Source organism: Eleutherodactylus coqui, chromosome 7, assembly GCF_035609145.1.
Source record: "Eleutherodactylus coqui strain aEleCoq1 chromosome 7, aEleCoq1.hap1, whole genome shotgun sequence".
In the NCBI taxonomy this organism is placed as follows: domain Eukaryota; kingdom Metazoa; phylum Chordata; class Amphibia; order Anura; family Eleutherodactylidae; genus Eleutherodactylus; species Eleutherodactylus coqui.
Genome location: NC_089843.1, coordinates 221933794 through 221948807, shown reverse-complemented (window position 1 = coordinate 221948807; position 15014 = coordinate 221933794). Strand labels below are relative to the sequence as shown.

At 46.8% G+C, this 15014-nt stretch overlaps 1 protein-coding gene across 1 annotated transcript in view; it reads right to left on the bottom strand.

The window, feature by feature from the left end:
* The window catches only part of LOC136573203 (protein unc-13 homolog A-like), a 178161-nt gene that overhangs the window by 149583 nt on the left and 13564 nt on the right, over positions 1–15014 (bottom strand). The window contains exon 2 of the mRNA XM_066574475.1: positions 2189–2218. Within this exon, the coding sequence (XP_066430572.1) occupies positions 2189–2218 (30 nt within the window). The remainder of the gene's footprint in view (positions 1–2188; positions 2219–15014) is intronic.

Below are 15014 nucleotides of genomic sequence, written 5' to 3'. Positions count from 1 at the left end.
AGATTACTGGGAGGAGCTGGTGAGGATCCAGCGGTCATAGTGCACATTGGCATCAATGACAAAGTTAGAGGTAGGTGGAAGACCCTTAAAAACAATTTCAGGGCACTAGGATGTAAGCTTAGGGCAAGGACCTCCAAAATAGTATCTTCTAAAATACTACCTGTACCTCGAGCCACAGAAGAAAGACAGAGGGAGATAAGAGAGGTAAACAAGTGGCTCCAGAGTTGGTGTAAGAAGAAGGGGTTTGGGTTCCTGGAGAACTGGGCTGACTTTGTTGTTGGCTACAGGCTCTACCGTAGGGACGGGCTGCATCTTAATGGGGAGGGGGCAGCTGTGCTGGGGGAGAAGATGGCTAGAATGTTGGAGGAGTGTTTAAACTAAGAACTGGGGGGGCAACAAGAGAGATAGAGGGAAGACAGTGTAGACAGTGACCTGGGACTAAGTAATGGAAATGGGGGTGGAGCTGTGGGAGGAGTTAGTACAGAACTGGCAGAATAGTTAGTAGGGATACACGAAATATTTAAAATGATCAAAACCTTCTAAACTGTATGGTGATTAATGCTAGAAGTCTGACCAATAAGGTGACTAATGCTACAACATAATAGGAATAACTGAGACCTGGTTGGATGAAAGCTGTAATTAGGCGGGGAACCTACATGGTTACAGTCTGTTCAGAAGGGATCATAAAAACCTGAAGAGGGAGGGGTTTGTCTTTTTGTAAAATCCAGTTTAAAGCCCACATTACCAGTTAGATATATGGGAGGGAGATGAAGATGTGGAGTCTCTATGGGTGGAAATACATGAAGGGAAAACAACACTAAAATCCTCCTAGGGGTTTTCTGTAGACACCAAATATAACAGAAGTTACTGAAAATCGATTACTGAGGCCAATAGATGAAGCAGCCAATCACCAGCAGGTAATTATTATGGGGGCCTTTAACTATCCGGATATAAACTGGGAAGCCGAAACCTGCGGATCTCATAACGGTGACAACTTCCTGTCACTTACTAAAGATAATTACCTTACCCAACTTGTACAGGACCGACTAGAGGGACGGCCATTTTAGACTTAATGTTAACCAACAGACCTGACAGAATAACAGGGGTGCAGGTCGGGGGGCACCGGGGAAATAGGGACCATAATATAATATTTTCACCTGTCTTTTAAAGGGAGTTTTATCAGGGAACTACGAAAATACTAAACTTTAGGAAGGCAAAGTTTGATCAGCTCAGAGATGCCCTTAATTACACTTACAATTAAATATAGCATCTTTCTCTTAAATTATTTTGGACATTGCTGTTACATGTACGGCGCCCCCTGGTATTCTTCTCATTCCTTATCAGAACTTCCACTCATTTTATGTGGCATGCTAGCCATGGATCAAACCTTAAAGTGGTTTTCAAGGCAGCAGCCAGGATACACCAGGGTCAAAGCGGAAGCGCTGTGCTGACCGTTGTGTAGTGGTTGGTGCTTGTAATCGCAGGCACGGCTCTCATTGTAATTAGTGGGATCCCAGTGGTGGTGGTAGGTCGGTGTCTTCTGTCAGGACAGCTGAGTTGTGTCTGAGATAATAATGGCTTAGTTGTATTCTCATGTTGTTATTTTTGTCCTTGCCTTTTCAAGAGCCCTAACTGTGTTGTTCTTCTGTCGGTCAGACTCTGTGTTTTATATATTATATAGGACCTGTGATTACACCACCAGGGGGGCGGAGCATGAGAAGAACCCACATATAGTATTTTATACCAAACTGCAGAATGGTTCCTCCCACAGCAGTGATGTCACCGTAGGTCCTTTAACCCATTGGATCTCTGTGTTGAGGGTACGTTGGTGTCTTCTGTCGGGACTGCTGAGTTGTGTCTAACAGCTTAGTTGTATTTTTATTGTAATTGTTATTTTTGCCCTCCCCTTTTCAAGAGCCCTAACTTTGTTGTTCTTCTGTCGGTCAGGCTCTGTGTTTTATATGTGTTGTAGGACCTGCGATGTCATCACCAGGGTGGTGGGTGGAGTGATGATGTTACCAGGGGTGGAGCATGAGAAGCACTCACATACTAACTGACAATAAGGCTGGTGTGGCCCCCGATGAAGATGAGTTTGTCTTGGTTTCCTTTTTATTGCAGTAGCTCTTAGCACTGAACATTTTGTGTAACTGATCGCCTGATTAAAACAGGGACATAAGATATCTCTTACCTTGCGGCCCATCAAACTTCGCCTTTTTCACTATAAAGAGAAAAATAAAATCAGATGTAATATAATAATCTGCAGAATAAGACAAAAATCTAATAATATATACAATCCCCAATAACAACGCGCCGCCGGCTTCACGATGCTCCCCCTGCGGCCCAGAGACGTTCTTCACAGCCCTCCAGTGCAGCAGAAGTCCCACATTTATATAGTGGATGTTTCGGATCAGATTCTGCTTTTGTAAAACTTAACACAACTAAATGAGGTTCTGATCTAATCCACAATCTTACCAGAACAACCCTGCGAGGGGCGCACTACCTCGTAGACAGGATATCATGTCATCTCGGGTCACTCGGAACAGATCTACGATGTAGAATGAATCCAGCAGCATACAGGGATGCGTTAAGGGATGGGATCCTTTGCTTCATGGCAAGTATTTACGGCACAACGTTTCGGCTTATGTGAAGCCTTCGTCAAGCTTCCATATACTTGCTTGGGATTTCTTAAAGCATCTCTATATGCTGCTGGATTCATTCTATTGAGGTTTCTGGTGTTACTTGGGACCTAGATCGGGCTCCATCTCCTGGCGTGCCCCCGTGCCAACCTGAACACCCCCTCTGGCTGCTGACAATAGATTTCTATTTTGCTATGATGTAGACAATCACATCCACGCTGCAGAATACCGTCTAACGAACACAGTTCACCTAAAACCTACCATTATACAAGGCAGGTCAGGCAGGCTAAGGTGACCAGATTTTCCCAGGGTCAAAGCGGGACAAAGGGGTGTGGTCAGGGGCGGGACTTATCACGCCATATCATTTTACCTTCATTGTTATAAAAAAATACAGAGCCGGTTCAAAAAAAGACAGGCAGCAAATCTGCAGCATTTATGCATCCAAAAAACAGTCAAAATCTCTACCATTGGTGCGGATTTGGACTGGAAATCATCTGCGTACCTGCAGCTGATTTCATACTATGCGGCGCTCCCCCTCACCTTCTCCGAAGGCTTCCCACTGTCACCTGTATATAATTATATATGTACAGCTGGTATAAGTTATACATCTCCTGTATATAGTGATATGGAGCATGCTGGTATAACCTGGGGATCTCCTGTATATAATTATATATGTACAGCTGGTATAACCTGGGCATCTCCTGTATATAACTATATATGTACAGCTGGTATAAGTTATACATCCCCTGAATATAGTGATATGGAGCATGCTGGTATAACCTGGGTATCTCCTGTATATAACTATATATGTACAGCTGGTATAAGTTATACATCTCCTGTATATAGTGATATGGAGCATGCTGGTATAACCTGGGGATCTCCTGTATATAATTATATATGTACAGCTGGTATGAGTTATACATCTCCCTATATTTAGTGATATGGAGCGTGCTGGTATAACCTGGGCATCTCCTGTATATAACTATATATGTACAGCTGGTATAAGTTATACATCCCCTGAATATAGTGATATGGAGCATGCTGGTATAACCTGGGTATCTCCTGTATATAACTATATATGTACAGCTGGTATAAGTTATACATCTCCTGTATATAATGATATGGAGCATGCTGGTATAACCTGGGGATCTCCTGTATATAATTATATATGTACAGCTGGTATGAGTTATACATCTCCCTATATTTAGTGATATGGAGCATGCTGGTATAACCTGGGTATCTCCTGTATATAATTATATATGTACAGCTGGTATAAGTTATACATCCTGTATATAGTGATATGAAGCATGCTGGTATAACCTTGGTGTCTCCTGTATATAATTATATATGTACAGCTGGTATAAGCTATACATCTCCTGTATATAGTGACATGGAGCATGCTGGTATAACCTGGGGATCTCCTGTATATAATTATATATGTACAGCTGGTATAAGTTATACATCTCCTGTATATAGTGATATGGAGCATGCTGGTATAACCTGGGGATCTCCTGTATATAATTATATATGTACAGCTGGTATGAGTTATACATCTCCCTATATTTAGTGATATGGAGCATGCTGGTATAACCTGGGTATCTCCTGTATATAATTATATATGTACAGCTGGTATAAGTTATACATCTCCTGTATATAGTGATATGGAGCATGCTGGTATAACCTGGGTATCTGCTGTATATAATTATATATGTACAGCTGGTATAAGATATACATCCTGCATATAGTGATATGGATAATGCTGGTATAATCTGGGTATCTCCTGCATATAGTGATATGGATCATGCTGCTATAAACTGGGTATCTCCTGTATATAATTATATATGAACAGCTGGTATAAGTTATACATCTCCTGTATATAGTGATATGGAGCATGCTGGTATAACCTGGGTATTCCCTGTATATAATTATATATGTACAGCTGGTATAAGTTATACATCTTCTGTATATAGTGATATGGAGCATGCTGGTATAACCTGGGCATCTCCTGTATATAATTATATATGAACAGCTGGTATAAGTTATACATCTCCTGTATACAGTGATATGGAACATGCTGGTATAACCTGGGTATCTTCTGTATATAATTATATATGTACAGCTGGTATAACCTGGGCATCTCCTGTATATAACTATATATGTACAGCTGGTATAAGTTATACATCCCCTGAATATAGTGATATGGAGCATGCTGGTATAACCTGGGTATCTCCTGTATATAACTATATATGTACAGCTGGTATAAGTTATACATCTCCTGTATATAGTGATATGGAGCATGCTGGTATAACCTGGGTTTCTCCTGTATATAATTATATATGTACAGCTGGTATAAGTTATACATCTTCTGTATATAGTGATATGGAGCATGCTGGTATAACCTGGGGATCTCCTGTATATAATTATATATGTACAGCTGGTATAAGTTATCCATTCCCCTGTATATAGTTATATACACTATGCTGGTATAACCTGGGTATCTCCTGTATATAATTATATATGTACAGCTGGTATAAGCTATACAGCTGCTGTATATAGTGATATGGAGCATGCTGGTATAACCTGGGGATCTCCTGTATATAATTATATATGTACAGCTGGTATAAGTTATACATCTCCTGTATATTTTTCAGCAGCATAATGCCCGGCTGCCCACACAAGGGGGTCCCAGGAAACCCCCACAACATTGTCGCACTTCCATGGCCATCCGGTCACCAGATATATCACCAGTAGAACATGTATGGGACCATCTGGGACGCCAACTTCCGCAGATTACAACGAGGAGTGTACCTATAGGGGATGTGGTTTTACACGGGCTAAGGAGCCATAGGGAGTCCATAAGGCCTCTCTTCTCCATATAGGGAGCCCTGTTACAAGTTTTACATAGGGGCCCAGAAGCTTCAAGTTACGCCTCTAGGTATGGGTACAGGTACAGGGGGGCCCCCGAGCTGAACTTTTGCACCCGGGCCTCTGAGCCTTTAGTTACACCCCTGCCTACGATTTTCATGATCTAGAGCAGAGGTCCCCAACTCCAGTCCTCAGGGACCACCAAGAGGTCATGTTTTCAGGATTTCCTCAGTGTTGCACAGGTGATGTAATTATTGTCAGTGCCTCAGACATTGCCACAGGTGTTCCTACTATAGGATATCCTGAAAACATGACCTGTTGATGGTCCCTGAGGACTGGAGTTGGGGACCTCTGATCTAGAGGCTTAGTTACAGCAAATGTGGAGCAGTATATGGCAGGATTTCATACACAACCTGTATGCCTCCATACCCGTATCACATCTTGTATCCAAGATAGAGGTGGTACAACAGGGTACTAGAGCCTCCATACCCGTATCACATATTGTATCCAAGCTAGAGGCAGTACAACAGGGTACTAGAGCCTCCATACCCGTATCACATATTGTATCCAAGCTAGAGGCGGTACAACAGGGTACTAGAGCCTCCATACCCGTATCACATATTGTATCCAAGCTAGAGGCAGTACAACAGGGTACTAGAACCTCCATGCCCACCTGTATCGCATCTTGTATCCAAGCTAGAGGTGGTACAACAGGGTACTAGAGCCTCCATGCCCACCTGTATCACATCTTGTATCCTAGATAGAGGCGGTACAACAGGGTACTAGAGCCTCCATGCCCCAGTATCACATCTTGTATCCAAGCTAGAGGCGGTACAACAGGGTACTAGAGCCTCCATGCCACCTGTATCACATCTTGTATCCAAGCTAGAGGCGGTACAACAGGGTACTAGAGCCTCCATGCCCGCCCGTATCATATCTTGTATCCAAGCTAGAGGCAGTACAACAGGGTACTAGAGCCTCCATGCCTGCCCGTATCACATCTTGTATCCAAGCTAGAGGCGGTACAACAGGGTACTAGAGCCTCCATGCCCGCCCGTATCATATCTTGTATGCAAGCTAGAGGAAGTACAGCAGGGTACTAGAGCCTCCATGCCCACACGTATCGCATCTTTTATCCAAGCTAGAGGCGGTACAACAGGGTACTAGAGCCTCCATGCCCACCTGTATCACATCTTGTATCCAAGCTAGAGGCAGTACAACAGGGTACTTGAGCCTCCATGCCCACACGTATCGCATTTTGTATCCAAGCTAGAGGCGGTACAACAGGGTACTAGAGCCTCCATGCCCGCCTGTATCACATCTTGTATCCAAGCTAGAGGCAGTACAACAGGGTACTAGAGCCTCCATGCCCACCTGTATCACATCTTGTATCCAAGCTAGAGGCGGTACAACAGGGTACTAGAGCCTCCATGCCCGCCTGTATCACATCTTGTATCCAAGCTAGAGGCAGTACAACAAGGTACTAGAGCCTCCATGCCCACCTGTATCACATCTTGTATCCAAGCTAGGGGCGGTACAAAAGGGTACTAGAGCCTCCATGCCCGCCCGTATCACATCTTCTATCCAAGCTAGAGGCAGTACAACAGGGTACTAGAGCCTCCATGCCCGCCTGTATCACATCTTCTATCCAAGCTAGAGGCAGTACAACAGGGTACTAGATCCTCCATGCCCGCCTGTATCACATCTTCTATCCAAGCTGGAGGCGGTACAACAGGGTACTAGAGCCTCCATGCTCCCCGTATCACATCTTGTATCCAAGCTAGAGGCAGTACAACAGGGTACTAGAGCCTCCATGCCTGCCTGTATCACATCTTATATCCAAGCTAGAGGCGCTACAACAGGGTACTAGAGCCTCCATGCCTGCCTGTATCACATCTTGTATCCAAGCTAGAGGCGGTACAACAGGGTACTAGAGCCTCCATGCCTGCCTGTATCACATCTTATATCCAAGCTAGAGGCGCTACAACAGGGTACTAGAGCCTCCATGCCTCCCATATCACATCTTGTATCTAAGCTAAAGGTGGTACAACAGGGTAGTAGAGCCTTCATGCCTGCCTGTATCATATCTTACATTCAAGCTAGAGGTGGTACAACCGGGTACTAGAGCCTCCATACCCGCCTGTATCACATCTTGTATCCAAGCTAGAGGCGGTACAATAGGGCAGGGGTCCCCAACTCCAGTCCTCAGGGACCCCCAACAGGTCATGTCTTCAGGATATTTAATGGTAAGAACCCCTGTGGCAATGTGTGAGGCCCCGACAATAATTACATCACCTGTGCAACACTGAGGACATCCTGAAAACATGACCTGTTGGGGGTCCCTGAGGACTGGAGTTGGGGAACACTGCAACAGGGTACTAGAGCCTCCATGCCTGCCTGTATCACATCTTGCATCCAAGCTAGAGGCGGTACAACAGGGTACTAGAGCCTCCATGCCCTCCTGTATCACATCTTGTATCCAAGCTAGAGGCGGTACAACAGGGTGCTAGAGCCTCCATGCCCCCCATATCACATGTTATATTCAAGCTAGAGGCGGTACAACAGGGTACTAGAGCCTCCATGCCCCTCGTATTGCATCTTGTATCCAAGCTAGAGATGACCCAACAGGGTACTAGAGCCTCCATATCTGTCCGTATCACATCTTGTATCCAAGCTAGAGGCGGTACAACAGGGTACTAGAGCCTCCATGCCCGTATCACATCTTGTATCCAAGCTAGAGGCGGTACAACAGGGTACTAGAGCCTCCATGCCCGTATCACATCTTGTATCCAAGCTAGAGGCGGTACAACAGGGTACTAGAGCCTCCATGCCCCCCATATCACATCTTATATCCAAGCTAGAGGCGGTACAACAGGGTACTAGAGCCTCCATGCCCCTCGTATTGCATCTTGTATCCAAGCTAGAGATGACCCAACAGGGTACTAGAGCCTCCATATCTGTCCGTATCACATCTTGTATCCAAGCTAGAGGCGGTACAACAGGGTACTAGAGCCTCCATGCCCCCCGTATCACATCTTGTACCCAAGCTAGAGGCGGTACAACAGGGTACTAGAGCCTCCATGCCCCCTGTATCACATCTTGTACCCAAGCTAGAGGCGGTACAACAGGGTGCTAGAGCCTCCATGCCCCCCATATCACATCTTGTATCTAAGCTAGAGGCAGTACAACAGGGTACTAGAGCCTCCATGCCCCTCGTATTGCATCTTGTATCCAAGCTAGAGATGACCCAACAGGGTACTAGAGCCTCCATATCTGTCCGTATCACATCTTGTATCCAAGCTAGAGGCGGTACAACAGGGTACTAGAGCCTCCATGCCCGTATCACATCTTGTATCCAAGCTAGAGGCGGTACAACAGGGTACTAGAGCCTCCATGCCCGTATCACATCTTGTATCCAAGCTAGAGGCGGTACAACAGGGTACTAGAGCCTCCATGCCCCCCATATCACATCTTATATCCAAGCTAGAGGCGGTACAACAGGGTACTAGAGCCTCCATGCCCCTCGTATTGCATCTTGTATCCAAGCTAGAGATGACCCAACAGGGTACTAGAGCCTCCATATCTGTCCGTATCACATCTTGTATCCAAGCTAGAGGCGGTACAACAGGGTACTAGAGCCTCCATGCCCCCCGTATCACATCTTGTACCCAAGCTAGAGGCGGTACAACAGGGTACTAGAGCCTCCATGCCCCCTGTATCACATCTTGTACCCAAGCTAGAGGCGGTACAACAGGGTGCTAGAGCCTCCATGCCCCCCATATCACATCTTGTATCTAAGCTAGAGGCGGTACAACAGGGTACTAGAGCCTCCATGCCCCTCGTATTGCATCTTGTATCCAAGCTAGAGATGACCCAACAGGGTACTAGAGCCTCCATATCTGTCCGTATCACATCTTGTATCCAAGCTAGAGGCGGTACAACAGGGTACTAGAGCCTCCATGCCCACCAGTATCACATCTTGTACCCAAGCTAGAGGCGGTACAACAGGGTACTAGAGCCTCCATGCCTGCCTGTATCACATCTTGTATCCAAGCTAGGGGCAGTACAACAAGGTACTAGAGCCTCCATGCCTCCCCGTATCACATCTTGTATCCAAGCTAGAGGCGGTACAACAGGGTACTAGAGCCTCCATGCCCCCCGTATTACATCTTGTATCCAAGCTATAGGCTAAGCAACCAATCACAGCGCAGCTTTCATTTGTTATACTGCTGAAGTAAAATGAAAGCTGGGCCGTGATTGGTTGCTATGGGCAATAGCGTCCGATTTTCTTTTAGAAAGCTTTTATAGCAGAGTGGTGCGGCGGTCCCCTCTGCAGTCACACACGGCTCTGCTACATGCACAGGACAGGCCTGATTTGTACATTTATACTACAAAGATACAACTCTGCTACATCCGCACACAGGGTCCTGCAGACACTCATCCCTCCCTGGTCATGTGATCCCTGTCTCCGCCCTCACATGTGACCTCATCACAGCTCCTGGAAGCATATATCTATATTACTCCCCAAATCCGCACCATTCGCAACCTGATTGGTTGTTTGGATTTACTCATTCCCGGTGATTGGTTATTTGAGTTGGCTGATTCACGGTGAAGGAAGGCCGCTGCTATCAGTCACCTCAGCTGCTTCCAGGACGCAGATTAGCCTTTTACCCCCCCCCCCCCCTCTACACGAGCCAACCTAAACAACCAATCACCGGGAATCAGCCAACTCAAACAACCAATCACCGTGAATGAGTAAATCCAAACAACCAATCACCGGGAATGAGTAAACCTAAACAACCAATCACCGGGAATGAGTAAACCTAAACAACCAATCACCGGGAATGAGTAAACCTAAACAACCAATCACCGGGAATGAGTAAATCCAAACAACCAATCAGGTTGCGAATGGTGCGGATTTGGGGAGTGATATAGATATATGCTTGCAGGATGACTCTGGGGAGGATGATGGCGGTTATCCTTGGTCTGCGTCGGCATCCGCTCCTCCTCCCCTCCTGTAACAGCCACACACGGCCAGCCGGCGCTCTAATCATGTGACCAGCCAGCAGTGCACTCAGCGTGTATTCTGTATATGGTGGGGCCTAGGGTTGCCACCCGGCCGGTATTTTTTCTGTCAGGCCGGTATTTTCAGAGCCTGCACTGCCCCCTAGTGCCGGATACATGCCCTCCCGGCAGGGGAAACACAGACCTGCAGGGCCGACAGCTTCCAGGTGTTATATGTTATACCAGCTGTACATATAAGACATATCCCCTGTATATGGTGATATGGACCATGCATTGTCCATATTGTATGTGAGTGTCTGCAGCGTGTTCTCGCGAGTTGATGGCGTGTGAATCAGATTAAACATCATCTACTCGCCAGAACACGCTGGCCTGGATCCAGGGGAGATAAAGGAGGGAAAAAATGCTGCAATAAGCCACGCCCCGAAGCCACGCCCCGACATGCCCCCTTTTTTTACTATGGCCAGTATTTTTTCGTGACAAAGGTGGCAACTAGAGATGAGCGAACGTACTCGGATAAGCACTACTCGTCCGAGTAATGTGCTTTATCCGAGTACCGCTGTGCTCGTGCTGAAAGATTCGGGGCGCTCCGCTGCTGACAGGTGAGTCGCAGCGGGGAGCGGGGCAGAGCGGGCGGGAGAGAAGGAGAGAAAGATCTCCCCTCCGTTCCTCCCCGCTCTCCCCTGCAGCTCCCCGCTCCGCAGCGCGTCCCGAATCTTTCTGCACGAGTACAGCGATACTCGGATAAAGCACATTACTCAGACGAGTAGTGCCTATCCGAGTACGTTCGCTCATCTCTAGTGGCAACCCTAGTGGGGCTGCTGGGCCCCTTGGACGCAATCGCAACCCCAGCGACCCCTAGCAGTATGCCTATGCCTCCACTGCTGCAGAACCTCATAATATACACCTCCACTGCTGCAGAACCTCATAATATACACCTCCGCTGCTGCAGAACCTCATTATATACACCTCCACTACTGCAGAACCCCATAATATACACCTCCGCTACTGCAGAGCCCCGTAATATACACCTCCGCTGCTGCAGAAGCTCATAATATACACCTCCGCTATTGCAAAACCTCATTATATACACCTCAGCTGCTGCAGAACCTCATAATATACACCTCAGCTGCTGCAGAACCTCATAATATACACCTCAGCTGCTGCAAAACCTCATAATATACATCTCTGCTGCTGCAGAACCTCATAATATACACCTCCGCTGCTGCAGAACCCCATAATATACATCTTCGCTGCTGCAGAACCTCATAATATGCACCTTCTCTGCTGCAGAACCTCATAGAATACACCTCCGCTGCTGCAGAGCCTCACAGTACACACATCCACTGCTGCAGAACCCCATAGTATACACAGCCACTGCTGCAGAATCTCATAGTATACACAGTATACGCCTCCACTCCTGCCGAACCCCATAGTACACACATCTACTGCTGCAGAACCCCACAGTATACACATCCACTGCTGCAGAACCCCATAGTATACACATCTGCTGCTGCAGAACCCCATAGTATACACATCTGCTGCTGCAGAACCCCATAGTATACACATCCACTGCTGCAGCACCCCAAAGTATACACATCCACTGCTGCAGAACCCCATAGTATAAACATCCACTGCTGCAGAACCCCATAGTATACACATCGACTGCTGCAGAACCCCATAGTATACACATCCACGGCTGCAGAACCCCATAGTATACACATCTGCTGCTGCAGAACCCCATAGTATACACATCGACTGCTGCAGAACCCCATAGTATACATATCTACTGCTGCAGAACCCCACAGTATACACATCCACTGCTGCAGAACCCCATAGTATACACATCGACTGCTGCAGAACCCCATAGTATACACATCCACTGCTGCAGAACCCCATAGTATACACATCCACTGCTGCAGAACCCCATAGTATACACATCCACTGCTGCAGCACCCCAAAGTATACACATCCACTGCTGCAGAACCCCATAGTATACACATCCGCTGCTGCAGAACCCCATAGTATACACATCTGCTGCTGCAGAACCCCATAGTATACACATCCGCTGCTGCAGAACCCCACAGTATACACATCCACTACTGCAGAACCCCATAGTATACACATCCGCTGCTGCAGAACCCCATAGTATACACATCCGCTGCTGCAGAACCCCATAGTATACACATCCACTGCTGCAGAACCCCATAGTATACACATCTACTGCTGCAGAACCCCATAGTATACACATCCACTGCTGCAGAACCTCATAGTATACACATCTACTGCTGCAGAATCTCATAGTATACACATCTACTGCTGCAGAATCTCATAGTATACACATCGACTGCTGCAGAACCCCATAGTATACATATCTACTGCTGCAGAACCCCATAGTATACACATCCACTGCTGCAGAACCTCATAGTACACACATCTGCTGCTGCAGAACCTCATAGTACACACATCTGCTGCTGCAGAACCTCATAGTACACACATCTGCTGCTGCAGGCCACTGTGGGGATACTATTACCACTTTAAACAGTATGGGGGTAACTATTCCTACTGGGGCTAATATATGTGCCATTATTATTAATAGTATCCCCTATATCAGCCCCAGTAGTAATAGTTTTACTGCTGAGGCCACTGTGGGGGTCATTATTACTACTGGGGCTTATATAGCTGACATTTTTACTCTTGAGGCTTATAGAGGGGACACTATTAGTAATGGGGCCACTATGGGAAACATTATTGCTACTATGGGCCACTGTCAGAGTCATTGTTACTACTGAGGCCACTGTGTGGTTCACTTTTGGTACTGAGGCCACTGTGGGGGTCACTATTACTACTTACGCCGATATAGGAGTCGCTATTACTACTGGGGCTGATATAGGTGCCATTTTTACTACTAGGGCTTATAGAGGGGATACTATTACTACTGAAGCCACTGTGGGGGATACTGTAAATACTGAGAAAACTATGGGGTTCACTATTACTACTAGGGCTGATATGAGACACTCTTACTACTGAGTCCACTGTGGGGGTCACTATTACTGCTGAGTCCACTGTGGGGGTCACTATTACTACTGAGTCCACTGTGGGGGTCACTATTACTACTGAGTCCACTGTGGGGGTCACTATTACTACTGAGGCCACTGTGGGGGTCACTATTACTACTGAGGCCACTGTGGGGGTCACTATTACTGCTGAGGCCACTGTGGGGGTCACTATTACTGCTGAGGCCACTGTGGGGGTCACTATTACTACTGAGGCCACTGTGAGGGTCACTATTACTGCTGAGTCCACTTTTGGGTGCACAAATGCTGCAGAATTTACTTCCTGTCTTTTTGGAAATGTCCCTGCACTTTTTTATAAGGACGGAGATAAAATGATATGTTGTGATAAGCCCCGCCCATGACCACGCCCCTTTGTCCCACTTTGACCCTGAGAATATCTGGTCACCTTATCATAGCATACACCTCTACTACTGCAGAACTTTTCACTTCAATGGCGCACGTTTCAGAGTTTCCCCTGAATCATGAAATTGATATTAACCCCGTTCCTGGGGGTCGGGCTAATATCAGGGCGAAGGAAGCAGGGCACACAAGCTGCAGTGGAGGCTGAGAAGGGGCGGTGTTAACACGTGCGTCTAGGATGGCGTCGCTCCTGGCCGGCTCTACACTCTAGACACTTCACCACTGAGCTAACTAGAACAGAGTTGCTGCTGGTGGCGGGATCTACTGGAGCAACTCGTCAGCTCAGTAGCGAAGTCTAGAGTGGATTCACAAAAGGGAGGACCTGGATCAACTCCATTTGCAAAGTAAATGAGTCTGAGCGGTCCGATGGGCGCAGCGAACCGTCTCTGCTAGCAGCAGCCTCAGGGCTTATTTAGACGACCGTATTTACGCAGGTATTTAGCCACAAAAAAAATCGTCGCCAAAACGCGACCATGCGAAACGTTGGATTTTATTTACGTCATTCAGATGAACGATTTTTTGCCACATATGATAATCATGCCAGGAAAAATAGCACATATGTGACCGATTTATACGCTGTGTGAAGAGATAGGTCTTGCCCTACCTTTTGCCAAAATATGCAGCAAGCTCCCATAGACTTCTATGGAAACGGGAGAACCGGAGGGAGAGGGAGCTACCTGCGTACAACGCTGAGAAAAGAAGACAGACGGCCTATTGAAGCATTGTAGGTTATTCTGAGGATGTCGGCTGATCGCTGGTTTTCAACACTTCAGCATATTATTTTGCCTATATACAATGCGTACCGGCGAACGTAAAACCGCAAACAGTCATGTGAAGGAGGCCTCGGGTTCAGGCGAGCGTGAAGCAGCTCCACTTTGCATGCCGATGGAGAGGACGACTATCTCCAGTAAGAGAGCTCCCTTCTAGATGACGGTGAGACGGTCGCTTGTCTTTAGGGCATCTTTAGAGAGCTAAACGCAGTTACAGTAACAGTGGGCTGGTGGTTTAGTGGCCC